Source organism: Nerophis ophidion, linkage group LG07 (assembly GCF_033978795.1).
Source record: "Nerophis ophidion isolate RoL-2023_Sa linkage group LG07, RoL_Noph_v1.0, whole genome shotgun sequence".
Lineage (NCBI taxonomy): Eukaryota > Metazoa > Chordata > Actinopteri > Syngnathiformes > Syngnathidae > Nerophis > Nerophis ophidion.
The window spans coordinates 73,993,262-74,020,621 of record NC_084617.1 but is presented as its reverse complement, the minus strand read 5'-3'; the positions used below and the strand labels follow the sequence as shown (position 1 = coordinate 74,020,621).

The 27,360-nt window shown below is 40.3% G+C and overlaps 1 protein-coding gene across 7 annotated transcripts in view; it reads left to right on the top strand.

The window, feature by feature from the left end:
• Nucleotides 1–26,794, top strand: part of arvcfb (ARVCF delta catenin family member b) — a 334,691-nt gene extending 307,897 nt beyond the window's left edge. For 4 of the 7 annotated variants that reach the window (XM_061907096.1, XM_061907092.1, XM_061907094.1 and 1 more), the window contains 5 exons: nucleotides 4,457–4,583; nucleotides 6,136–6,223; nucleotides 10,018–10,109; nucleotides 17,148–17,260; nucleotides 24,027–26,794. In XM_061907096.1, coding sequence (XP_061763080.1) covers nucleotides 4,457–4,583; nucleotides 6,136–6,223; nucleotides 10,018–10,109; nucleotides 17,148–17,249 — 409 coding nt within the window. In that variant the 3' untranslated portion in view covers nucleotides 17,250–17,260; nucleotides 24,027–26,794. The remainder of the gene's footprint in view (nucleotides 1–4,456; nucleotides 4,584–6,135; nucleotides 6,224–10,017; nucleotides 10,110–17,147; nucleotides 17,261–24,026) is intronic. The other 3 variants (XM_061907095.1, XM_061907093.1, XM_061907097.1) reach the window with 2 other exon arrangements.
• The last annotated feature ends 566 nt before the right edge of the window (nucleotides 26,795–27,360 follow it).

The window sequence follows — 27,360 nt, the reverse complement described above, 5'->3', positions numbered from 1 at the left end:
TTACGTTAAGGAAGTAGTTTGACATGTAGTTCGGTATCTGATTTTATAGACTGGGCTCAGTGCAAGTTGTTTGACTCTGTCCTCCACCCTGAGCCAGCCCACGTTGGAGAAGTGGGTTGGATTGAGGTGTGATCTGGGGTGGAGGTCTAAAAGTAACCGGATTATCTTATTCTGGGATGTTTGGAGTCTAGATTTCAGGGTTTTGGAGGTGCAAGCGTAATCGAAGAAGGGTTGAATGAGAGTTCCCGCTAGAATCCTTAAGGTGCTTTTGTTGACCACACAATAAATGTCTTCCACGTCCTCGATGGAAAGGACTGAGAGGCACGTGATTCTCCATTTATCCCAGAAATCTCTCACGTACCCCGCAACAATGGTTCTATCAGGGCAGCCAGGCTCCCCAAGACCTCTTTTCCTCATTGAAAAGATTTTGTCAATTGAGTCGAGAGTCCTGCTGATCGATTCCATGTCTGATGTTTAGATTTGGAGGACAGCGCAGAGCAGTTAGATATCATAGAACGACGCAAAATAAATAGGGCGGTCGATGAACACAATAATGAGTTTCCATGCCGCCTCTTTGACCCTAAGTCTATACCATAAGTAGCAGCATTCCAGTTAAAAACAATCAGTTATTTTCAACCACGCACACATTCATACACCAGTGTGAGCAAGGGTGAAGTGTCTTGTCCAAGGACACATCGGCGGTAATGGCAGAGGCGGGGCTTGAACCCGGAACCCTCGAGTTGCTTGAATGGCTGCTCCATCCAAACTACAAACTAAACAAAAATGACCATGGATGAAGTACTGGCTGTCCAGAGTTGAGACCCAGGTTGGACCGCTCGCCTGTATCGGTTGGGGACATCTCTACGCTGCTGATCCGCTTGAGATGGTTTCCTGTGGACGGGACTCTCGCTGCTGTCTTGGATCCGCTTTGAACTGAACTCTCGCGGCTGTGTTGGAGCCACTATGGATTGAACTTTCACAGTATCATGTTAGACCCGCTCGACATCCATTGCTTTCGGTCCCCTAGAGGGGGGGGGGGGGGGGGGGGGGGTTGCCCACATCTGAGGTCCTCTCCAAGGTTTCTCATAGTCGGCATTGTCACTGGCGTCCCACTGGATGTGAATTCTCCCTGCCCACTGGGTGTGAGTTTTCCTTGCCCTTTTGTGGGTTCTTCCGAGGATGTCGTAGTCGTAATGATTTGTGCAGCCCTTTGAGACATTTGTGATTTGGGGCTATATAAATAAACATTGATTGATTGATTGATAAATGTGATTAAACGCAATTAAATATTAGAATCGTTTGGCAGCACTGAAAATAGTGAAGTGAAGTGAAGTGAATTATATTTATATAGCGCTTTTCTCTAGTGACTCAAAGCGCTTTACATAGTGAAACCCAATATCGAGGTTACATTTAAACCAGTGTGGGTGGCACCGGGAGCAGGTGGGTAAAGTGCCTTGCCCAAGGACACAACGGCAGTGACTAGGATGGCGGAAGCGGGAATCGAACCTGCAACCCTCAAGTTGCTGGCACGGCCACTCTACCAACCGAGCTAAAAAATAATCTGACTAAGATGTATTCGCTCTACTTTTTGATATTAATATAAAACCTAAAGCAGTTTGGCTAATGAAGATGACGTCTAATAAACACAAATAAAGAGGAGTGACACGTCTCACATCGAATACACAATCTTCACAGCCGGCGTTCAATTCCATTAAAATGAGAGATCAATTTAGCTAGAATTGATGTAATTTGAACACTGATGCAGTTTGCATTTAAATAAAAGATGAGTAAACATCCCAGTAAATAAACTAAGCAGCTGATGGATGCTTTATTGTGAAAATAAAAGCAACATCCTAATAGTTTCTCTCCTTCACTGTATCATTTTAGTGTGGGGACAAGTGTCTCCAATATTGTCCTCACCCATCTAATCACAGCAGTATTCTCCTAAACGCACGAGGGAAAATATCGTAAACCAAGCGTCTGGCTCCATTTACTCCGAAGGGGAATCTCCGGAGCAAAGTCCGTGTAGCAAGTGAGGCTTGTGCGCATACGCCTGACTTCGGAGCTGCCTAAAAATGCATCAATAAATGGCGTTTTTTCTGTCATTAAAAGCTGACTATGATCTATTCACCCTCCAGTAGCTCTTTGCCCTTATATTTAGTACCCTCTATATTCCACAAAGTCACCAGAAAGATGACATTCATGAATTGCAAATGGTTCACTGAGCAGCATATTCGTGGTAAATATTATTTTTTATTTCAAAATGTCAAACTCGGCTCTCTTTTTCTGTTTCTCTCCCTCTAACCTAAACACACACACATAAACAGGAGTTATCTACTGTATCAATCCAGGACATTATTGCAGATATTTGAAGCATTTTTGCTACCGTTTTTCCTTGAATTGCCGCCGGGTGCGCTAATTAATTTAAAACCTCGTCTCACTCCAGGCTTTACCCAAAGGCATGCGGTAAAGGCAAACATGTGCTAAATATTTTAAAACCTCCTCTCACTCCGGCACTTACCCAAAGGCATGCGGTAAATTTAGGCCTGTGCTTGAAAATTTGAGTGTGATGTAAGGATACCATCATGAAAAGCACATTTAATAAAAAAAATGTTATTATTGTCTTATCCATTCCATCCATTTTTTACCGCTTATTCCCTTTTGGGGTCGCGGGGGGCGCTGGCGCCTATCTCAGCTACAATCGGGCGGAAGGCGGGGCACACCCTGGACAAGTCGCCACCTCATTGCAGGGCCATTATGGTCTTACCTTTACTTATAAATGAAGTCCATGCGCAGCTCCTTCTGATCAAAAGCATCGATAACTTGTTTATAGAAGTCTTCCTTATCTTTCTTCAGTTTTAAAAGTCTCTCTGTCTCGATGGAGATCTTCTTTTATTACCTCCTGCTTCGATTGAAAGTCCAGTTTAGAAAACTGTTTTATTTTAGATATGTAATCCTCCATGTTAAAAGTGCAAGCGAGAGGAAAAACTAAAAACACGCTGCTTGTTGTCACTTCTTCTGCAGCCGAGTAGTCGCAAGAAGGATCACTAGCGCCCTCTACCATCCAGGAGGCGGGAGTCATTTAATGACTCATATTTGACACACGCAGCTACGGTATATTAATAAAACATAGATGCTTACTGTTCTTTTTAGCATATTCAATAGCTTGGACCTCAAATCCTACTGAATAGCTCTTAATCTTCTTCCCTTTATGCGATTTCAAATGATTGAAATCAGCCTCCTCCATTTTGAAAATGATGACCGGTGAAGTGTCACTCGTGACGTGACGAGTTTGACCCGTTGGAAATTCTAGGTATATGCTAATTACTTTTTCGAAACAAGTTTTACCCGGCGGAAATTCTAGACATGCGCTAATAAAAATAATATTTTGCGAAACGAGTTTGACCCGGCAGTAATTCTAGGCAGGTGCATACTATATTGTTAGTGATTCCCAAAGCCCAAAAAAAGTCTGCGGGCTATAGAGCGTTTTCCGTTCGGGCTCCAGTACTCTGGAATGCCCTCCCGGTAACAGTTCGAGATGCCACCTCAGTAGAAGCATTTAAGTCTCACCTTAAAACTCATTTGTATACTCTAGCCTTTAAATAGACTCCCTTTTTAGACCAGTTGATCTGCCGTTTCTTTTCTTTTTCTTCTATGTCCCACTCTCCCTTGTGGAGGGGGTCCGGTCCGATCCGGTGGCCATGTACTGCTTGCCTGTGTATCGGCTGGGGACATCTCTGCGCTGCTGATCTGCCTCCGCTTGGGATGGTTTCCTGCTGGCTCCGCTGTGAACGGGACTCTCGCTGCTGTGTTGGATCCGCTTTGGACTGGACTCTCGCGACTGTGTTGGATCCATTGTGGATTGAACTTTCACAGTATCATGTTAGACCCGCTCGACATCCATTGCTTTCCTCCTCTCCAAGGTTCTCATAGTCATCATTGTCACCGACGTCCCACTGGGTGTGAGTTTTCCTTGCCCTTATGTGGGCCTACCGAGGATGTCGTGGTGGTTTGTGCAGCCCTTTGAGACACTAGTGATTTAGGGCTATATAAGCAAACATTGATTGATTGATTTATATACCTGGCGGCAATTTAAGGAAATACCGAAAATGTGTCAAGATTTTTTCTGTCCCCACCACTTTTAATTTAACATCAAAAGCCCTCCCTGACCGTTAATTTACAATCCAAATACTCCAGTTTTTTAACATCATGTGAGGCTGTGTTACTTTCAAGGCCTCCATTCACGTTTGATTCATCCTGCTGGTGTAGAAGAATCTAATAAAAGGGAAAAAAAACTGGTTTTGAATTAAAAAGGAGACCCTGAGGCCACTCCAGGGATTCCAGAGTTTTTTTGAACAAAGAGATAGACAGCAGCAGAAGAACACATCGTTTGAAGATCTCTGACTTGTTCTGTTATTTCTTCATCTTTCTTCACGTGGGGTTGTTGTCCTGGCAGTCAGTCGCCCAGAGAAACAAAGGCTGCGTCTCATGTGCTGCAAACGGTGTGGAGTTATAAGGATCTAAGGAACGCCTTGACAAAGGACGGCTGGAACAAGAGCCATTTCCAGGTACTGGATAAGTCAGTGAGTGTTATTTTTTTAAATGTTACCTTCAAAAGTACATTTGCAACTTTTCAGACTTATGTACATGTATATGTTCTAAATGATATGGAAATGCCATGATGTATTATAAGGTTGTTGTGTCTTTAAAGCAATTTTTGGAAAGTCAATGTATGACAACTTGCTATGTCTGATTGTTCCTTTTGTCCGGCTTTAATCTGCGGGATGCGGGCTCAGGCCACAACATTTTTACTTTTTAAGGTCGAGGCAATGGTTGCCTTAAAGGAGGGCTCGTATTGTAGAGCAAAAAGGCAAACAATATTTTCTTTCAAGGCAGGGTATATATATATATATATATATGTAGGTGTGGGAAAAATCACAAGACTACTTCATCTCTACAGAACTGTTTCTTGAGGGAACCCCTCATGAAACAGTTCTGTAGAGATGAAGTAGTCTTGTGATTTTTCCCACACCTACATATTGCGCTCTACCATGGTATCGAGCACTATTCTCTGGATAATCCAATCAAGACACACATATATATATATATGTATATATATATATATATATATATATATATATATATATATATATATATATATATATATATATATATATATGTGTGTGTGTGCGTGTGTGTGTATATGTATATTTATATGTGTGTGTGTATGTATATATATATATGTATGTATGTATGTATGGTATGTATATATATATATATATACATGCATGCATATATATGTATTTTTATATATATACATATATATGCATGCATTTACATATGTATATATGCATGTATATGTGTATATATACACATATATGTATGTATATGTATATATACATATATTTCTATGTATGTATATATATATATTTATGTATATTTATATGTATATGTACGTATATATATGTGTATATTTATATGTATGTATATATGTATGGATATACATAATAATATGTATGTAAATATATATATATATGTACATATATATATATATTAATATATATATATATACATATATATATATGTGTGTGTGTGTATGTTTGTATATATACTTTTTTTCGTTTTTTCAGCTTTGTGTCATTAAATGATACCTTTATCTCTATTTTTCCATTTTGATAGAGGTAGGTATTTTTTTTGACTATTTATTTATGTTGTCAAGTTATGTACATTTCTATGTACACATAGATGCAGTATCGGGACAGATCTATTAAGAGTTTTAGCAGAAATATGTCATATAGGAATTAAATATACACAATAAAACATGACCAAAACTATGTCTGACATGAATGGTTTTTTTTAATTGGTTAAATAAGAGTGGAATAATTAGCTTTGGGGGGGGGGTTGTTTAAATTCTGTTTATTAGATTGAACAGGTGTGCCCAGTGGAGTCTTTGCTGAGTGCATATACGTAACATAAACAGCTTCAGGCTAAAGGAGTTTCCATAATTGTATAACCCCCCCCCCCCCCCCCCCAGGATTATTAAGGCTTCACCACAGAGCTCATAATGACCATAAAAATGCGCTCTAACACTTAAACGTGTTTTTACTGCAAAAAATAACTTTTTTTTTTTTTTAGCCCACAGCGACGGCAACCCCCAAAGCAACCAAGAACGGCAAACCGGGCTATGATGACACCACGCTGCCCCTGATGGAGAAGAACCAAGGTCAGCCAGAACTCATTACTGACTCACCTGTTAATTGGGTTCGTTAGACAGAAAGAGGCAGTTTGTGGTCCAATCCGAGGAGTCCGCGGATAAACCGCGGGTCGGGCGGGTGACCTGACGAAAAAATCGATTTTAATTAGATTCGGGCGTTTGGTGGTTGAACCATTCAGAAATATTTGATATACATGGTTCTGGGATCGATATCCTTTACCATTCAAAGAGCCATTTAGGTCCCGTGTCACAAAGCGAAGAAGACAATAGGAGACGCAAACATAGTCCTGAATGACTGCTGGCAGTCACCCCGTTAATAAGTATTAGCGTGCTAGGAAGTCATTGGCTTTGTCACCTTCTACAACAGGGGTAGAGAACCTATGGCTCTCGAGCCAAATGCGGCTCTCAGATAAATCTTAGCTGACGTTGCTTACCAGGATAAGTATTTAATAATTCCGCTGGTAATCACAGTGTTAAAAATATTCTTCAAAATATAAAACATTCTCCTGCATTTGAATCCATCTATTCGTTTCTAACGCACCTGTTCAAGAAGTCGCATTAATGGTCAAAAGTATAGCTAACTTCAGAATAACAATGTCATTAAAAAGAATAGGAGATGCACACATTGAGTTGTTGTAATCTGGGAAAGTCCAAATGAACGAGAAGGCGTGGAATTGTACAAGGGTGCAGGTCTACAGGTTTCTCTCCTCATTGAGCTAAATTGATTCCTGTCTCTGTTTAATTCCTTGCTTCTTGTCTGTTTAATAGATGTCGTCAGTGTTTGAACCTGACAGTTGTAATTGTTAATAATGTTATATGGCTCTTACGGAAATACATTTTAAAATATTTGGCTTTCATGGCTCTCCCAGCCAAAAAGGTTCCCGACCCCTGTTCTACAACATGAACGATCTGCTTGTCAGTCCAGCAACATGTTGTGTGTGACTACTGCAGACACACACACACACACACACGACTGCAAGGCATACTGGGTGACACAGAGTACACTAATGGTTGTCATACTAACAATTTTATCACTCTTAGTAATATGCGCCACGCTGTGAAGCCACACCAAACAAGGATGACAAACACATTTCGGGAGAACATCCTCCCAGTAACACAACATAAACGCAACTGAAGAAATACTCAGAATCCTTTGCATCCATGACACTACCTGACTATTTTATACACCCCGCTAGCAGCAAACCCCGCCACCCCCCACCCTCTGTGCGTCGGTAAGGTCGGTGGGGTTGGGGGCGCGGTGGTGTCAATCAATCAATCAATGTTTATTTATATAGCCCCAAATCACAAATGTCTCAAAGGACTGCACAAATCATTACGGCTACAACATCCTCGGAAGAACCCACAAAAGGGCAAGGAAAACTCACACCCAGTGGGCAGGGAGAATTCCCATCCAGTGGGACGCCAGTGACAATGCTGACTATGAGAGTGGTAAAATAGTTTCATGAAGTGTCACGGATGCAAAGGATTCTGGGTATTTGTTGCGTTGCGTTTAGGTTGTGTTACTGTGAGGATGTTCTCCCGAAATGTGTTTGTCATTCTTGTTTGGTGTGGCTTCACAGCGTGGCGCATCTTACTAAGAGTGTTAAAACTGTTTATATGACAACCATTAGTGTACTCTGTATCACCCAGTATGTCTTGCAGTCGCGTGCGTGCGATTGCGGAAGTTGCACACAACATGTTTGCTGGACTAACAATCGGTTTGTACATGTTGTTGAAGGTGTCAAATCAAAGGCTTCACAGCACGCCCTTATTCTTGTCATCAGGATGAACACCATTGGATAGTCGGGAGAACGTTAGCGGCTCCCATTGTCTTCTTTGCGCTGTGAAACGGGTTTAAAGAGCTCTTTTAGTGGTAAAGGTGGCCGACCTCTGATGTATTTCAACGGGCGGGTGGCGGGCGGTTGCGTTTCTGATAAAATGTTGGTTCGGTTTGGGCAGGGCTCCAGCGCAATTAATCAATCAATCAATCAATCAATGTTTACTTATATAGCCCTAAATCACTAGTGTCTCAAAGGGCTGCACAAACCACTACAACATCCTCGGTAGGCCCACATAAGGGCAAGGAAAACTCACACCCAGTGGGACGTCGGTGACAATGATGACTATGAGAACCTTAGAGAGGAGGAAAGCAATGGATGTCGAGCGGGTCTAACATGATACTGTGAAAGTTCAATCCATAATGGATCCAACACAGTCGCGAGAGTCCAGTCCAAAGCGGATCCAACACAGCAGCGAGAGTCCCGTTCACAGCGGAGCCAGCAGGAAACCATCCCAAGCGGAGGCGGACCAGCAGCGCAGAGATGTCCCCAGCCGATACACAGGCAAGCAGTACATGGCCACCGGATCGGACCAGACCCCCTCCACAAGGGAGAGTGGGACATAGAAGAAAAGAAAAGAAACGGCAGATCAACTGGTCTAAAAAGGGAGTCTATTTAAAGGTTAGAGTATACAAATGAGTTTTAAGGTGAGACTTAAATGCTTCTACTGAGGTGGCTTCTCGAACTTTTACCGGGAGGGCATTCCAGAGTACTGGAGCCCGAAATGAAAACGCTCTATAGCCCGCAGACTTTTTTTGGGCTTTGGGAATCACTAATAAGCCGGAGTCCTTTGAACGCAGATTTCTTGCCGGGACATATGGTACAATACAATCGGCAAGATAGGATGGAGCTAGACCGTGTAGTATTTTATACGTAAGTAGTAAAACCTTAAAGTCACATCTTAAGTGCACAGGAAGCCAGTGCAGGTGAGCCAGTATAGGTATGTATATATATGTATATATGTATATATAAAGGTATATACAGTATAGGTATATATGTATGTATATATGTATATAAAGGTATATACAGTATAGGTATATATGTATGTATATATGTATATAAAGGTATATACAGTATAGGTATATATGTATGTATATATGTATATAAAGGTATATACAGTACAGGTATATATGTATGTATATATGTATATAAAGGTATATACAGTACAGGCGTAATGTGATCAAACTTTCTTGTTCTTGTCAAAAGTCTAGCAGCCGCATTTTGTACCAACTGTAATCTTTTAATGGTAGACATGGGGAGACCTGAAAATAATACGTTACAGTAATCGAGGCGAGACGTAACAAACGCATGGATAATGATCTCAGCGTCTTTAGTGGACAGAATGGAGCGAATTTTAGCGATATTACGGAGATGAAAGAAGGCCGTTTTAGTAACGCTTTTAATGTGTGACTCAAAGGAGAGAGTTGGGTCGAAGATAATACCCAGATTCTTTACCGTGTCGCCTTGTTTAATTGTTTGGTTGTCAAATGTTAGAGTTGTATTATTAAATAGAGTTCGGTGTCTAGCAGGACCGATAATCAGCATTTCCGTTTTTTTGGCGTTGAGTTGCAAAAAGTTAGCGGACATCCATTGTTTAATTTCATTAAGACACGCCTCCAGCTGACTACAATCCGGCGTGTTGGTCAGCTTTAGGGGCATGTAGAGTTGGGTGTCATCAGCATAACAGTGCTAAGTCTGACATACCAATTCGTGTTTTGATACGTTCTAATAAAATCTTATGATCATCTTGTTCAATCCTATCTGTTGAGTTGAGATTTGATGTAACATTTCCTAAGGACCAACAATTGCCGGTGATCCAGAACGTCTGTCCTGTGACCTCCAACTACGGAAAAACGATGTTACTTTAATCTTCGAAAAACTTTTGATTGTCCGTGCCATGATAAGTGTCGATGTGTACAGCATTACTTGTCTGCTATTTGACCCGCTCTTCTCTCACCTCGTTAGATGGTTACTCCACCATCGACCAGAGGGACAAAGACTGCAAATACCAGACAGGCGACAGCTCGGTGGACCTGACAGAACGGGAACCATTAAAGGTACAAGCAGGGGGATGAAACAATTCTGTCTTATAGCTTTCTTCCTCTCCACGTTTTCTGCGGTGGTCCTCAATAGAACTTTTTAATTCCTATTAAGTTTGTCATTCAGGGCTGTGAATATCCGCCAGATCTGTGGACCAACCGCTCATTAATTAAGTGGACGCTTTTGCAGCCTGTAAAGCAATTAAAATCAGATTGATTCAAATTAAAGCCAACAGCGGATTTCTTGTGGAAACCACCCTTGGCTTGGCACTAGGAAGACACTTCATCATACTATTGATAACAGATTGTTAATTGCAAGGCTGATTGGTCATCTGTCTTTAAGCCATGTCCACACGAACACGAATTTGTTCAAAAAACCGGTTTTAGAACCATTCCCATCCACATGGTTGCTGTTTTAAAATGAGCTCTGTCCACACAAAAAGTACCGTATTTCCTTGAATTGCCGCCGGGGCGCTAATTCATTTAAAACATCTTCTCACTCCGGCGTTTACCAAAGGCATGTGGTAAATTTAGGCCTGCGCTTAAAAATTTGAGTGTGATGTAAGGATACCATCAGGAAAAGCACATTTAATTTAAAAAAACGTTATTATGGTCTTACCTTTACTTATAAATGAAGTCCATGCGCAGCTCCTTCTGATCAAAAGCATCGATAACTTGTTTATATAAGTCTTCCTTATCTTTCTTCAGTTTTAAAAGTCTCTCTGTCTCGATGGAGCTCTTCCTTTATTACCTCCTGCTTCGATTGAAAGTCGAGTTTAGAAAACGGTTTCATTTTAGATATGTAATCCTCCATGTTAAAAGTGCAAGCGAGAGGAAAAAATAAACGATCGCTGCTCACTCTAGCCGAGTAGTCGCTAGAAGGATCACGAGCGCCCTCTACCACCAGGAGGCGGGAGTCATTTAATGACTCATATTTGACACACGCAGCTACGGTATATTGATAAAACATAGCTGCTTACTGTTCTTTTTAGCATATTCAATAGCTTGGACCTTAAATCCTACTGAATAGATCTTAATCTTCTTCCCTTTATGCGATTTCAAATGATTGAAATCAGCCTCCTCCATTTTGAAAATGATGACGTGACGAGTTTGACCCGGCAGTAATTTAAGGAAATACGGTAATTCTCCAGCTGTCCATTAAGATGCCCAGAAAGCTGCCATTATCTGCATTGGTAGCATCCTAACCAGATATGTCAGATAATATGAGCCTGCCAATATTTTCGGCCAATAAATGCTTTAAAATTAAATATCAGAAATTATTGGTATCGGTTTCAAAATTATTGGTATCCGTTTTAAAAATAAAATACAATTCCTGACTTTTTAATAACCCTGCTGTGTTCGCAGAAGAAGGGAGAAGAACCGAGCGCCAATAAACCTTAAAGGCACTGCCTTTGCTTGCCGGCCCAGTCACATAATATCTACGGCTTTTCACACATACACAAGTGAATGCAAGGCATACTTGGTCAACAGCCATACAGGTTACACTGAGGGTGGCCGTATAAACAACTTTAACACTGTTTCAAATATGCGCCTTACTGTGAACCCGCTCCAAACAAGAATGACAAACACATCGGCACCGTAACACAACAGAACAAATACCCAGAATCCCTCGCAGCAGTAACTCAACTTCAATAAGAAATATGGCAGTGTCATGTTGGCATTTTTTTTTTTCATAACTTGAGTTGATTTATTTTGGAAAACCTTGTTACATTGTTTAATGCAAGGGTGTCAAACTCATTTGGCCCGCCGTGTATTTTCATTTGGCCCTTGAGGCAATATCAAATTAGCATTAGAGCTGGCCCGCCGGTATTATACAGCGGCGGTGTCGCTGTATAATACCGCATTCACCGCTAATACTCATACTTGCTAACCCCCTGATTTTCCAATTGACTCCCAAATTTCAGTGCCCCTCACGAAAATCACAGGGGGCAACCATTCTCCCAAATTTCTACCGATTCACACCTGGACAACAATATTGGGGGCGTGCCTTAAAGGCACTGCCTCAAGTGTCCTCTAAAACCTTTCGTCACGTCCGCTTTTCCTACGTAGAAACAGCATGCCGGCCTAGTCACATGATATATGTGGCTTTTACACACACATACACACGCTAATGCAATGCAAGCTTGGTCAATAGCCATACAGGTCAAACTGAGGGTGGCCGTATAAACAACTTTAAGACTGTTACAAATACGCACCACACTGTGAACCAACACTAAACGAGAATGACAAGCACATTTCGGGAGAACATCCGCCCTGTAACACAACATAAACACAACAGAACAAATACACAAAAACCCTTGCAGCACTACCTCTTCCTGGATGCTTCAATATAAAAATGTATTATTAGCCTGTGGGAAAAGTTTATTTTGATATTTACCTGAGAAGGCTGCAAATAGAAAAGAGGCATTCAATTTCTAATTAAATTTGATTTGATATGCCATTGCTATTTTTAAATGATTAGTATTATTTGAAACTGGATTTTGGATGTCACTATAAAGTTATATAAGTCTCGCTTGTTCAATATTTAATGCAAAACTTGTTTGGGTCCCTGTTAAAAGGTTCATTTGTTCAACCTTGGCCCGCGGCTTTGTTCGGTTTAAAATTTTGGCCCACTTTGTATTTGAGTTTGACACCCCTGCTTTAATGCATACAGCGGGGAATCACAACAAAATTAAGCATAATAATGTGTTCATTCCACAACTGTACATATTGGTATTGGTTTTGATTGATTGATTGATACTTTTATTAGTAGATTGCACAGTACAGTACATATTCCGTACAACTGACCACTAAATGGTAACACCCGAATACGTTTTTCAACTTTTTTAAGTCGGGGTCCCCGTTAATCAATTCATGATAAATTAATTGATGGGTGATATCGTAATCGGTAATTAAGAGTTGAACAATATGGGTAAAAAAAGCCATTATCGGCCATTTGTAGTCTTTGGTATGACTGTTTGAACTCATGACCTAAAGATCTCAGGACGGACATGCTAACCATGAGGCCACTGAGCAAGTCAAAGGACAAAAATATGTGTTTGCGTGTGGACAATGGAAAAAATGGCGTTTTTAAAATATTCATGACCAAGATTTTTTAAATGTTTTCTTATTTTATTCAAATATGTGCCTTTACTCAGTAAACATTGTGCAACACTGCTCTACTGTACTTGTAGTACTCTCTGTGTTATTGCAACAAATAGTCTAATAATCTCCATTAACCTCTACAGCAGGGGTGTCCAAAGTGTGGCCCGGGGGTCATTTGCGGCCCGCAGCTAATGTTTTACCGGCCCGCAACACATCATTCTAAAAATACTAGAACTTTTTTTTTTAAACATTAAAAAGTGGAATAAAAGAGCAAAAAGGTGAAATGCAACAAGAAAAAGTTGCATTGTTGACTCTAATACTCTAATAACACAATTTTTTTCATAATTTATCAAAAAAATAATAATGAATCAAAATCAATGTTTCTATAAATTATTGATTGATTTAAGGACAAAAAGGACATAAATACAACAAACATAAAAACATGAAAAATATGAAAGTTATAAAAAAAATACATACTAATTATATACTAATACTAATTATACAAATTATTCTATTGATTGTTATAATAAATATATTAAAATAATTACACTCCATATATAGTATATGTATAGTATCATATATACATATATATATATATATATGTGTGTGTGTGTATATATATATATATATATATATATATATATATATATATATATATATACATATACATACATATATATATATACAAAAAAACATAAAAACATGAAAAATATGAAAGTTATAAAAAAATACATACTAATTATATACTAATACTAATTATACTAAGTATTCTATTGATTGTTATAATAAATATATTAAAATAATTACACTCCATATATAGTATATGTATAGTATCATATGTACATATATATATATATATGTGTGTGTGTGTGTGTATATATATATATATATATATATACATTTATATATATATATACATTTATATATATATATATATACACACATACATATATATATACAAAAAAAAAAAAAAAAATATATATATATATATATATATATATATATACACACAAAATATTGTGTATTTTGTATTTTGCCTCAAAAAATTGGGTTTCGACAAAAAGCTCATAAAAGTAAAAACAAATAATGAAATAGAATTAGCTATTCAAGGGTTTTATGAAAAAAATGATATATGACTTATTTTGAACCTTGTTTAAGACTGAAACCCTTCTGGGTCCTTAAGACCTAACTTGAGGGAGCTCCAACAATTTAAAAAAAAAAAGTGTATATTGTATTGGTTTTGAAAATGAAAAAATATCAACTTGGCCTCCGGGGAGCTTTGATTTTTCAGTGTGCGGCCCTCAGTGGAAAAAGTTTGGACACCCATGCTCTAAAGGCTTAGTGGTCACATGTGTGGACAGCAAATTTTAGCTCTTATTTCCAAAATTGTGTACACTACTGAATTGGGGTCTAATGGCCACTTATGTGGACACTTATACTGCCATCTGGTGGTGTCAGAAGAATATAACAATACAATGGGATTTGGAAAAAAAAAGTGTAAAAATAAAAATGAGCATGTCACTACACATGAAGTACACGTTTGTGTACTTATGGACTCAGTACATCATATCAAAAGATGATTTTTAGTTTTCGTTGTAACTAGGGTCCAATAAGCACAAATAGCAAAGAGAAAAAAAAAAAAACGCATGGTTGCCAGGTAACCACAGAAACGACCACTCACATTGTCGGACAGTTTTGAGTCTCAAATTAGCCGACCATGCATGTCTTTGAGAAGGATTGAGAAAGATCCCACAAATGCAGGCCTGGGCAAATATTTTTACTCGAGGGGCCACATTCAGATAAAAAATGTGTCTGGGGGCCGGTATATGTAATACAAAAGCTCACAATAATGTCTGGTGGAATGCTAAAAACGTTATGACAGACCGCTTTATAAAACAGAATGAAATTAAATTTTTTTTTTACTGAATGAGACACCCAGAATGTACATGAAAGTAACTATGGAGGATAAAACACTGAATATTGACAACATATGAAGGTCACACCCCCTGTCCAACGACATATTTTACAATAAACGCAACCCCTACAAGTCTGTTTTGAAAGTTTCCCTGCTCTTCAGGGGATTTTATTATATATTATATTCCAAAATCCCCCTGTTTTGCAGGTTTCCTTGATCTTCAGGGGATTTTATTATATATGCATCCATTTTCTACCGTTTATCCCTTTCGGGGTGGGGCGGTGCTGGAGCCTGTGTTATTATAAAATCCCCTGAAGAGCAGGGAAACCTGCGAAACAGGCTTGTAGGGGTGAAATAGCCTCTGTGTTATCTCCTGACATGATATGTATTTTAAATTTTGAATTTTTTTAACCCATAGCGGCCCCCGAGTCAAAAAGTTTGTATAGTTCAAGACTTACGGTCATTTGAAAACATGACTGCACATCATAATGGCGGCTACGGCTTCCATCTTGAAGACCTAAACAAAATTTTGGGGGTGGTCCGGCGGGCCAGATCGACAAGCTTAACGTCTTAATTTGCCCAGGTCTGCACTAGAGGAATATTAATGCATTTTAATTTCAAAGTGCAAGCTTTTTTGTTTAATCATATTCTTGTTTAAGCTCAGTTCCAGAGCTGTTCTTTTGCACAGCTCTTAAATCTAAGGCTGCGGAAAAAAATAATCATCTTTATTGTCAGTGTAGAGCAGGGGTGCCCACACTTTTTCTGCAGGCGAGCTACTTTTCAATTGACCAACTCGAGGGGATCTACCTCATTTATATATATCATTCATATTTATTTATTTATGAAAGAGACATTTTTGTAAACAAGTTAAATGTGTTTAATGATAATACAAGCATGTGTAACACATATAGATGTCTTTCTTTCACCAAGACAAGAATATAAGTTGGTGTATTACCTGATTCTGATGACTCGCATTGATTGGAATCAGACAGTAATGATGATAACGCCCACATTTTCAAATGGAGGAGAAAAAAAGTTGTCCTTTCTGTACAATACCACATGAAAGTGGTTGGTTTTTGGCATCTAATTCATCCAGCTTCCGTACACTTTACAAGAAAAACATTGGCGGCAAATTCCGTAGCTTGCTTGATTGACATTCACGGCACCCGAGGGTCTTGTGAGATGACGCTGGCTGCTGCCAGTTCATTATTATGAAAAAATGACAGAGAGGAAGGCGAGAAACACTTTTTATTTCAACAGACTTTCACGCCGTCCCTTCCGTCAAAACTCTAAAGGCCGACTGCACATTTCCTATCTTCACAATAAAAGCCCTGCTTCATGCTGCCTGCGCTAACAAAATAAGAGTCTCGGAAAGCCGGCGTGCACAAGTGATGTGCACGCCAGCTTTCTGAGGGATCGCTTGTGCACGCCAGTTTTCCGAGACTCTGTATTTAGTTAGCGCAGGCAGCATGAAGCAGGGCTTTTATTGTGAAGATAGGAAATACGCAGTCGGCCTTTAGAGTTTTGACGGAAGGTACGGCGCGAGAGTCTGTTGAAATAAAAAGTGTTTCTCGCCTTCCTCTCGGTCATATTTTCATAATAATGATCTTGCAGCAGCCAGCGTCATCTCACAAGACCCTCCGGTACCGTGAATGTCATTTAAGTGACGTCTTGGTGAAGATTGATGATCACAAATTTTTAGGTCTATTTTTAAAAAAAAGCCTGGCTGGAGATCGACTGACACACCCCCCGCGGTCGACTGGTAGCTCGCGATCGACGTAATGGGCACCCCTGGTGTAGAGCTTCTAAAGATGTCCTCTAAGTCTGCCATCTGTACCTCTCCAAGGTTTCGCCAAATGCTACTTGTCCTCTCGCATGTCGGTCTGGTTCCTTTCCCTTCGTCTTGCATACGGCAGGAAATTAACCGCAGCTTCTTTTTTTTTTTCTGATTCTGTTGCATGTCTAATGTATTGACCTCTTGTTTGTTTTTGCTTTGTCTTTTTTTTTTGTTTTAACCCACCCTCCTGTGAACACAGAATGAGACAAGTAGGAAACTCTATATCAGGAGTAACAGGCCTGCGGTCAGTCTGGTGGACGCTTGTGACGTTAAGCCCCAGCCTGTTGATTCCTGGGTCTAAATGCATGCATGGTAGGTCTGAAAAGGAAAAGAAAAAATCACCAAAAATAACCCACTCTCACCTTTTAAGTTGGACTGCAGAAACCCTTTTCCATTCCCTGTTTTGTTCATCAGTTCTGTCTCCTTTCCACTAACCTGCAACACCACGCATCATCACTTTGCACCTGATAAGTCACCTGGTTCCACTCTATGTACTAGGGTTGTCCCGATACCGATAGATTGATTGATTGATTGATTGAAACTTGTATTAGTAGATTGCACATTACAATTGATCACTAAATGGAAACACCCGAATAAGTTTTTCAACGTAAATCAATTCATGGTAATAATTAGGTACCGGTACCAAAATGTGTATCGATTACCGGTGTCCGATAATATCGGACTGCCGATATTACCGGCCGATAATTCCAATGTTGTCCTTTAATAAAATAGTGAACATACAGGACATCTTGTCTTTTAGTAGTAAGTAAAACAAAGCCGCCCAATTAGCGTCAACTCATGCAAGTGAAATGACCAAATTTTTGTAACAAATTCCTACAATTTATGTTTTATCTTTAATAAATGTATTTTACCTGTTACATGGCTTATCCGTGTACATTGATCCATAGTTTTGATTTAGTCCTGACTAGGGTTGTACCATTATTCATATGCAGTTATATATTGTGTCATTTATACACCTATTATTTTGTCAACATTATTAAGGACAAGTGGTAGAAAATTAATTATTACAATTCAGAGGCAATATAGTAGCGAATAGGATCCATTAGTATCGCGGTTCTATACGAATAATGGTATACCGTACAACCCTAGTCAAACAAAACTATGGATAAATGTACACAGATAAGCCATGTAACAGGTAAAATACTTTTATTAAAGATAAAACACAAATTGTAGGAATTTGTTACATAATTTGGTCATTTCACTTGCATAAGTTGACGTTAACCCTTGTATTATGTTGGGAGAAAAAATGACATTGATTATGTTGCGGGTCGTTTTGACCCGTACTGTGTAAATGCACTCAAAACAGTCAAGAAAACATCCATTTCCTACCGCTTATTCCCTTTCGGGGTCGCGGGGGGCGCTGGCGCCTATCTCAGCTACAATCGGGCGGAAGGCAGGGTACACCCTGGACAAGTCGCCACCTCATCACAGGGCCAACACAGATAGACAGACAACATTCACACTCACATTCGCACACTAGGGCCAATTTAGTGTTGCCGATCAACCTGTTTATATAACTTAAAAATAAAATTGTTATTGGAAAACAGGTTAAACCAATAACAATTTTATTTTAAGTTATATAAACATTTAGAAAAGTGACATACAATACATTTTTTTATTCCAATTGTATTATGTTAAGGGTCAATTTGACCCATTTCAGTTTTTGTGTCGATCAAAGTACTGGTTATCCTTTCTTTTTCTTGCTGAAATCTGGTGACTTTTCCTCATCTAGGGTCATGAACTGGTGTGTAAAATCTGGACACTTTGTTTTGTAGTGGAATGTTTGTGCAGAGTTTGTATAAAAAGATGATGTTGCGAGTCATTTTGACCCAGGCACTTTAATGTGGGTAAATAGCTGTTCAGATCCAAAAATAAACATGTCTCCTTGACTTACTTTTTACTTTGATGTACAATTGTTTGTATTTTGATTGTCTCTGAGACCCAGAGCCAGGTGTGTGAAGAGAGGGAACTTTCTCACACTTGTCCTTGTCTCCTCAGATCTCATCCTTCTGGAGCTCATTTTTGGTGAGTTTGTCAAAGAGATGACATGAGAACAGTGACAAGGACAAGTTTGAGAAAGTTCCCTCTCTTCACACACCTGGATCTGGGTCTCAGAGACCATCAAAATACAAACAATTGTACATCAAAGTAAAAAGTACATCAAAGAGACTTGTTTATTTTAGCTATTTACCCACATTACAGGGTCTGGGTCAAAATGACCCGCAACATCAGCTTTGTATACAAACTCTGCAAGACATTCCACTACTCAATAAAGTGTCCAGATTTTACACACCAGTTCACGACCCTAGATGAGGAAAAGTCACCAAATTTCAGCAAGAAAAAGAAAGGACAACCAGTACTTTGATCAACACAAAAACTGAAATGGGTCAAATTGACCCTTAACATAATAGAAGGGTTAATTGGGCTGCTTTTTAATATTTTTCATCAAGCCGAGCAGCTGTGTGCGCGTCTACAGAGGAGCTGGTTAACGTGTTTGCGAGAATGGCAAAGTGTTGGCTGAGTGACGTCAGACTAACGTCTAAACCAGGGGTCGGGAACCTTTTTGGCTGAGAGAGCCAAAAAGCCAAATTGTTTTAAAATGTGTTTCCGTAAGAGTCATATAATATATATTTTTAACATTGAACACAACTAAACACGTGCATTTTTAAGTAAGATCAACATTTCTAGAGTATTATAGGTCTCTTATTCTTTGTAATAACATTGCGGGCCTGCAGCGAACTGGGGTGTGCCAGGGCCGGACTCGAAATCAGCGACAGGTGCGCAGCCAGGAGGAGGGACGGGGTTGGGGCTGGAGCCAGAGCGCGAGCGAGAACGAAAGAGAAAAATACAATTACTGGAAAGCGACTGAGAGACTTATTGAAAAATTAAACAATACTGTAACCCTGGAAAAGGCTCTCATGTCGGTGCTTGGTGGTCTGAAGAACCCCCAGGAGGGCGGGCCCCACACTAACCAATAATAAATAAATAACTTCATACCATTAACGCAACTTCTTGAACAGGTGCGGTAGATAACGGATGGATGGATTAAAAATGCATGAGAATTTTTGATATTTCGAACGTTATTTTTAACACTGTTTACAAGTGGAATTATTCATTCCTAACTTTACACATGCGCATATTGCCCGTCCCCTTAAAAGGGATGGGGGGGTCGCACTAATATACAACGAAAACTATAACCTTAGTCCTAACATAAATAATAAATATAAATCGTTTGAGGTGCTTACTATGAGGTCTGTCACACCTCTGCCTCTACACCTGGCTGTGAACGGGACTCTCGCTGCTGTGTTGGATCCGCTTTGGACTGGACTCTCGCGACTGCGTTGGATCCAATATGGATTTAACTTTCACAGTATCATGTTAGACCCGCTCGACATCCATTGCTTTCGTCCTCTCCAAGGTTCTCATAGTCATCATTGTCACCGACGTCCCACTGGGTGTGAGTTTTCCTTGCCCTTATGTGGGCCTACCGAGGATGTGGTAGTGGTTTGTGTTGTGGTTTGTGCAGCCCTTTGAGACACTAGTGATTTAGGGCTATATAAGTAAACATTGATTGATTGATTGATTACTTATCGTGTTAAGCAGAGTCAGCTCAAATTTACCACATCTCCCGAGCCATAGGTTCCCTACCCCTGCTTTAACATAACTATTTCTTCAAATCTTCTAAGAGGTTCTACTATTTCATACTGAATTAAGACTACTTTAGGCAAGCATATTCAACTGGCAACCCAAGTTAGTTTCGAAACTTGAGCATGTCGTGGTTTTAGGTCAACATTTTATTCCATCAGCATTGGGTCTGTTTGTTTATGTCCCATTCTTTGAATGCCATACGTCCATGAGTCCGTAGCATCGTGTCGACCTTCCTGTCTTCCTACTCCAAGTCATCATATTTTCTCTCTATGCTCGTTTTTATCCTAACTGTATCATGACTTGAGGTCTGTAGTCACAGTGGTGCTATTCAGTCTAGTCATGCTGCTTGATTCCAAAGGTGTACACCATTAGAATGACCTAAGGTAAGTAATTGTGCCTCTCATGATTTTAATCAATAGCAGACAATTAAGTTAATCTCTGATGCCTCTATTTAGTGGACTTCAAAGGCACGGTGATGACAAGTTCAATAGCGACAGCTTATTACCATCTGTGTTTGCATGTAATTGAAATAAAAAGCATTGAAATAGACTACCGTACTTTCCGGGTCATAGAGCGCACCGGTATTTGATTTGAATTTTAGAAGAAATAAACATTTTAACACGTATTAGCCACGCCGGACTATAAGCCGGAGATACAGTACATACCTGTCATGATTCGTGGTCCTGATCAGGTTTTGTGTTTTCCGTTAGTTCCTGTTTGTGCACCTCCTGAGTTTGTTACCATGGCTAATTATGATTTTCACCTGTCTCTCTTGTTCGGGACGCTCACCTGTTTGTAATCAAGAGACATTATTTAAGCCTGCCTGTGCCGATCACTCGTCCTGGCTTCTTTGTTTGCTTCACACTACTGTGACAAAAGTTTTTCTTGCCTCCTAGCTCATGATAAGTCTAGCTTCAAGTGCTATCCGCACCTTTGTTCCGTCAGTTGTTTTCTGTTTTGTACCTCTTTGGTTAATGTTTCAAGATTAATTCACGTTCATACCCGCAAGTCCTGTCCGGAGTCGTCCGTTTGCATCCCGGGAGAACGAACCTCATCCTGGCTTCTTTGTTTGCTTCACGCTACTCTTACGAAAATTTTGCTTGCCTCCTAGCTCATGATAAGTCTAGCTTCAAGTGCTATCAGCACCTTTGTTCCGTCGGTTGTTTTCTGTTTTGTACCTCTTTGATTCTTGTTCCAAGATTAAACCATGTTCCTACCTGCAAGTCCTGTCCGGAGGCGTCCGTTTGCATCCCGGGAGAACAAACCTCGTCCTGGCTTCTTTGTTTGCTTCATGCTACTCTTACAAAAATTTTCCTTGCCTCCTAGCTCATGCTAGGTCTAGCTTCAAGTGCTATCGGCACCCTTGTTCCGTCGGTTGTTTTCTGTTTTGTACCTCTTTGGTTCTTGTTCCAAGATTAAACCATGTTCCTCCCTGCAAGTCCTGTCCGGAGTCGTCCGTTTGCATCCCGGGAGAACGAACCTTGTCCTGGCTTCTTTGTTTGCTTCACGCTACTCTTACGAAAATTTTGCTTGCCTCCTAGCTCATGATAAGTCTAGCTTCAAGTGCTATCAGCACCTTTGTTCCGTCGGTTGTTTTCTGTTTTGTACCTCTTTGATTCTTGTTCCAAGATTAAACCATGTTCCTACCTGCAAGTCCTGTCCGGCGTCGTCCGTTTGCATCCCGGGAGAACGAACCTCGTCCTGGCTTCTTTGTTTGCTTCACGCTACTCTTACGAAAATTTTCCTTGCCTCCTAGCTCATGCTAAGTCTAATTTCAAGTGCTATCAGCACCTTTGTTCCGTCGGTTGTTTTCTGTTTTGTACCTCCTTGATTCCTGTTCCAAGATTAAACCATGTTCCTACCTCCAAGTCCTGTCCGGAGTCGTCCGTTTGCATCCCGGGAGAACGAACCTTGTCCTGGCTTCTTTGTTTGCTTCCTACTACTGTCACAAAAGTTTTTCTTGCCTCCTAGCTCATGCTAAGTCTAATTTCAAGTGGTATCGGCACCTTTGTTCCGTCGGTTGTTTTCTGTTTTGTACCTCTTTGGTTCTTGTTTCAAGATTAATTCACGTTCCTACCCGCAAGTCCTGTCCGGGGTTGTCCGTTTGCATCCCGGGAGAACGAACCTCGTCCTGGCTTCTTTGTTTGCTTCACGCTACTCTTACAAAAATGTTCCTTGCCTCCTAGCTCATGCTAAGTCTAGCTTCAAGTGCTATCAGCACCTTTGTTCCGTCGGTTGTTTTCTGTTTTGTACCTCTTTGGTTCTTGTTTCAAGATTAATTCACGTTCCTACCCGCAAGTCCTGTCCGGAGGCGTCCGTTTGCATCCCGGGAGAACGAACCTCGTCCTGGCTTCTTTGTTTGCTTCACGCTACTCTTACGAAAATGTTCCTTGCCTCCTAGCTCATGCTAAGTCTAGCCTCAAGTGCTATCAGCACCTTTGTTCCGTCGGTTGTTTTCTGTTTTGTACCTCTTTGGTTCTTGTTTCAAGATTAATTCACGTTCCTACCCGCAAGTCCTGTCCGGAGGCGTCCGTTTGCATCCCGGGAGAACGAACCGCGCAGCAAGCTGCCTATACCCCGCCGTAACAATACCAGCGCGAACGATTTTGTAAATGTGTTATTTACATACCTTAATTTTTACCAAACAATGCCTGTAATATGGCAGTAAAATGGCTGATTGAAACAAAACTGAAGCATCATCAGGGACCCACTACGCTGCGGAAACTAGCTCTCCGAGGCCGTAAACATACTCAATAACTGTATTGATGGATTGATTGAGACTTTTATTAGTAGATTGCACAGTACAGTACATATTCCGTACAACTGACCACTAAATGGTAACACTTGAATAAGTTTTCAACTTGTTTAAGTCGGGGTCCACGTTAATCAATTCATGGTAAGACGACTTGTTGGTGACTTTCAGAGACTGAAACAATCCGAGATCGACGCCATTGTAGGTTAATAATACTAACACTGACTCTTGTAAATGTGTTAGCATTTAAGCTAATATGCTAACACATCTACACATTTTTAACTTGATTAAATTTTATTACAGTATTCACAGAAACCATCTTTTAGACATCACACATGGGACGGTTTGAGGGTCACACATTCTGAAATTATTCAAACACAACTGTCGATTTTTTTAGAAATTAAACGATTTTAAGTGCGCCTTATGGTCCGAACAATACGGTACTTTACTTTGTGTGAGTAATGTATTTAACTACAGTTATTAGATCATTTCCCTTATTATTATCCTTCATTCTAATAATAAAAAATGTTTTATTTGTTCCTTAAAATGTCCCCTCATCTTTCATGAAATATGTTAAAATGCATTTGCTTTGTTTTCCTACTGAGAAAATGTGTTATTATTTCCATTTGTCTAATGCCTTTATGTATTGTGTTCCAGGCTTAAAAAAACAAACAAAACAAAAAAAAAAGCGACGGGAGTGCCACACCAGGAGGGTCTCTCACATCACCACTGCCATTTCATAAGGAGCTCACATTTGGGAGCTGAACTTTGTACAGATAGAGGATTTTAAAGATAACAACACCGATGACCAGAACGGCGACCAGCATTATATATGGAAAAAAAAAAAAAAAAAAAAAATCAACAACACAATATGAAGTGACAATTCCTACTGCTTTTACATTTCTACATTCCCACTGGACAGCATGTGAATTCTACAGTGTTGAGCTCGGCAAGTACGACGCAGGTGTGTGGACCTGATGAGGGGCAGGTGAGTGGGAGAGGAAGGAGTCTTTTTTTTTTTTTTTTAGCTTGCTTTCACACCTGGAGGATTTACGGATGGTCCAATTTCTTAGTCCGACTTTTTTCAGTTTTCATTTTTTTTCTTTGACGTGAGCAGGTTTGGGATTGGAGTGTTTGAAAGGTACCGGATGTCCGACGGCGAGGGTGATGAATAAATAAATAACTAAAAGGAGCGGTAACGAAGTGGATCAACATGTACACTAAGGGCCTGATTTACTAAGATCCAAATGAAAGCGTGTGCAATCTATACAAGTGTTTTTCAACCACTGTGCCGCGGCACACTAGTGTGCCGTGAGATACAGTCTGGTGTGCCGTAGGAGATGATCTAATTTCACCAAATATTTTTTGCAAACCAGTAATTATAGTCTGCAAATGATGTGTTGTTGTTAAATGTTGGTGCTGTCTACAGCTCGGCAGAGTAACCGTGTAATACTCGTCCATATCAGTAGGTGGCAGAACAGCGGGAGGCAGGGTGCAGGTAAAAAAAAGTGTCTAATGCTTAAACCAAAAAGTGAGTGCCCCTAAGACAAGGCATTGTATCTTAGGGAAGGCGTTGCAGAACAAGACTAAAACTGAACTGGCTACAAAGTACACAAAAACAGAATGCTGGACGACAGCAAAGACTTACTGTGGAGCAAATACGACGTCCACGATGTACATCCGGACATGAAAATCAACAATGTCCCCAACAAAGAAGGATAAAAACAACTGAAATATTATTGATTGCTAAAACAAAGTAGATGCTGGGAATATCGCATGAAACTGCTGCAGGAAAAAACCTCAAAAACAGAAAAAGCCACCAAAATAGGAGCGCAAGACCAGAACTAAAACACTAGATGCATGCTTGGTTATGCTTTAAAGTCATAACCAACAATTGCGACCACGACTTTTTACTGTAAACTGAGTTTTGTTTTTTAATGATGTCTGCCGGTGGTGGGCCTCCGCATTTTTTTCAGCGCAAAAAATGTGCCTTGGCTCAAAAAAGGTTGAAAAACACTGAACTATACAATAGCGTGCACATGTCACGTATGATCTACTAAGACTGTGTGTTCAAGTAAAAAGTGGTGCAAACCGTCTAATTTACATTGGATTTTGTGTGTTCTATCCTGGGCATCACCAGGGAGACACTCATTTACCGCACGTCCATGTTATCATGCTCCTACCTGTGGCTTTTTGCTGTTTTTATACAAGCAGGGGACATATACCACTTTTTATGGGCGTTTTACAAGCAGTCTACACTGACACTTTTTTTTTTTTACCACTGAAGGTGCATCATGGTAAGGAGGTTGCACTTACTGTGCTCAATACACCAAAAATGCATACTTTTGTCAGGTTCAAACACTGATGACATCTATTAAACAGACAAGAAGCAAGGAATCATGCGGAGACACGAGTTCAATTTAGCTCATGAGGAGAACGCATGGAGCTGCGCACTTAGTCACAGTCTCGCCCTACGCTCTAAGGTTCAGGTTCCGCGTCCCTCTATTTATTCAAGAGTTCCACAGTCTACGTCACTGAGGCCGCCTCTGAAAGGAGTGGGTCTCACCCAGAGCTTCTCACCCTATCTCTAAGGGAGAGCCTTGCCATCCGGCGGAGGAAACTCATTTTGTCCGCTTGTACCCGTGATCTTGTCCTTTCGGTCATAACCCACTGCTCATGACCATAGGTGAGGACGGGAACGTAGATCGACCAGTAAATTGAGAGCTTTGCCTTCCGGCTCAGATGTCGACTGGTGCTATAAAGCGCTGCCAGCAGTCCATCACCCCTTAGGGGAATCAAGCAGTGGTGAAGGCGTGGGGTGGCGGATGTCTTAGTTGTGTCGATGTAGTGTCCGTAGGCCTGGGGCCGTTCTTCGTGCAAGCAAAAGTGTTCGACTCCAGGTGTTGTTGAGGAGGGAGGGAGGTCAAAAGCGTCCATTTTGAGGAGTCTGTTGTTGCATCAAGCCCATTCGAGGGAGTCAAATCGTAGAATAGGAATTTTCTTTTTCCGCGAACAGACATTACGATGTCCAATGTCTAATTTTTCCCATTTCAACCAGCCTTTCCATGATGTGATGGTGCTCCCAAAATGAATTACACGCCTTATTTTACTCACTTAACAGACACAGTCCACTTTGCACACGTTTATTAGATCAGCGTTGTGCGCAAATCGTTAGTAAATCAGGCCCTAAGTCACCAAATAGCAGTCTTTTTGATTCACTGTGTTTAAAGAAAACTGCACTAAGATGCTTTTGGAGTGTGAGGTTTTATTCTATAAAGGGAGGGTTCTGCAGGTGGAAAAAAAGTGAAAGCAAGACGAGGCTAAGACGTGTAAAAGAAACGACGACACATGCTAAGAAATGAATACATTTCCTGATTCTGTGTGTATTAAAAATAAATATAAAGCGCTGTGTTCAGTTTGGAAAAGTTTGGTCTAAATTCTCTTTTTATGTTCAACCATACTTGCCAACCTTGAGACCTCCGAATTCGGGAGATTGGGGCGTTGCGGGTTTAAAGGGGCAGGAGTATATTTATAGCTAGAATTCACTGAAATTTTGGTATTTCTTATACAAACAAGGAGCATAGGTATGGGCAGCATCTGTGACATTTAATTTGCAGGAAAGAAGTGAGTTCAGGGTTGAATTGTCCGTCCTCGTTCTATTCTCTGTCCCTATCTTCCTAACCATGCTGAACACCATCTCGGATGATGCATTGCTGTGTGGCATGCACAAAAGTGCCTTCATCAAAATGCACCAGAGTCTAGAATCTTCCATCCCTACCGAGCATAGCCCTTAAAACTTCGAGCTGTCCTGGATGAACTGAAATTTTTGTTTCCAATTAGTTTGGAACTTGCAAGCGTACTTCTTTTTCTTACTCGAAGTCGCCATGACTGTCTCTTCTTCGTTTTTCTGCTTTGTGTCTGTTATGTTTTTTGGACATTACTACTTGCCGTAGTTTTGATGCAATGCATGATGGGAATCCAGATGTTGTTT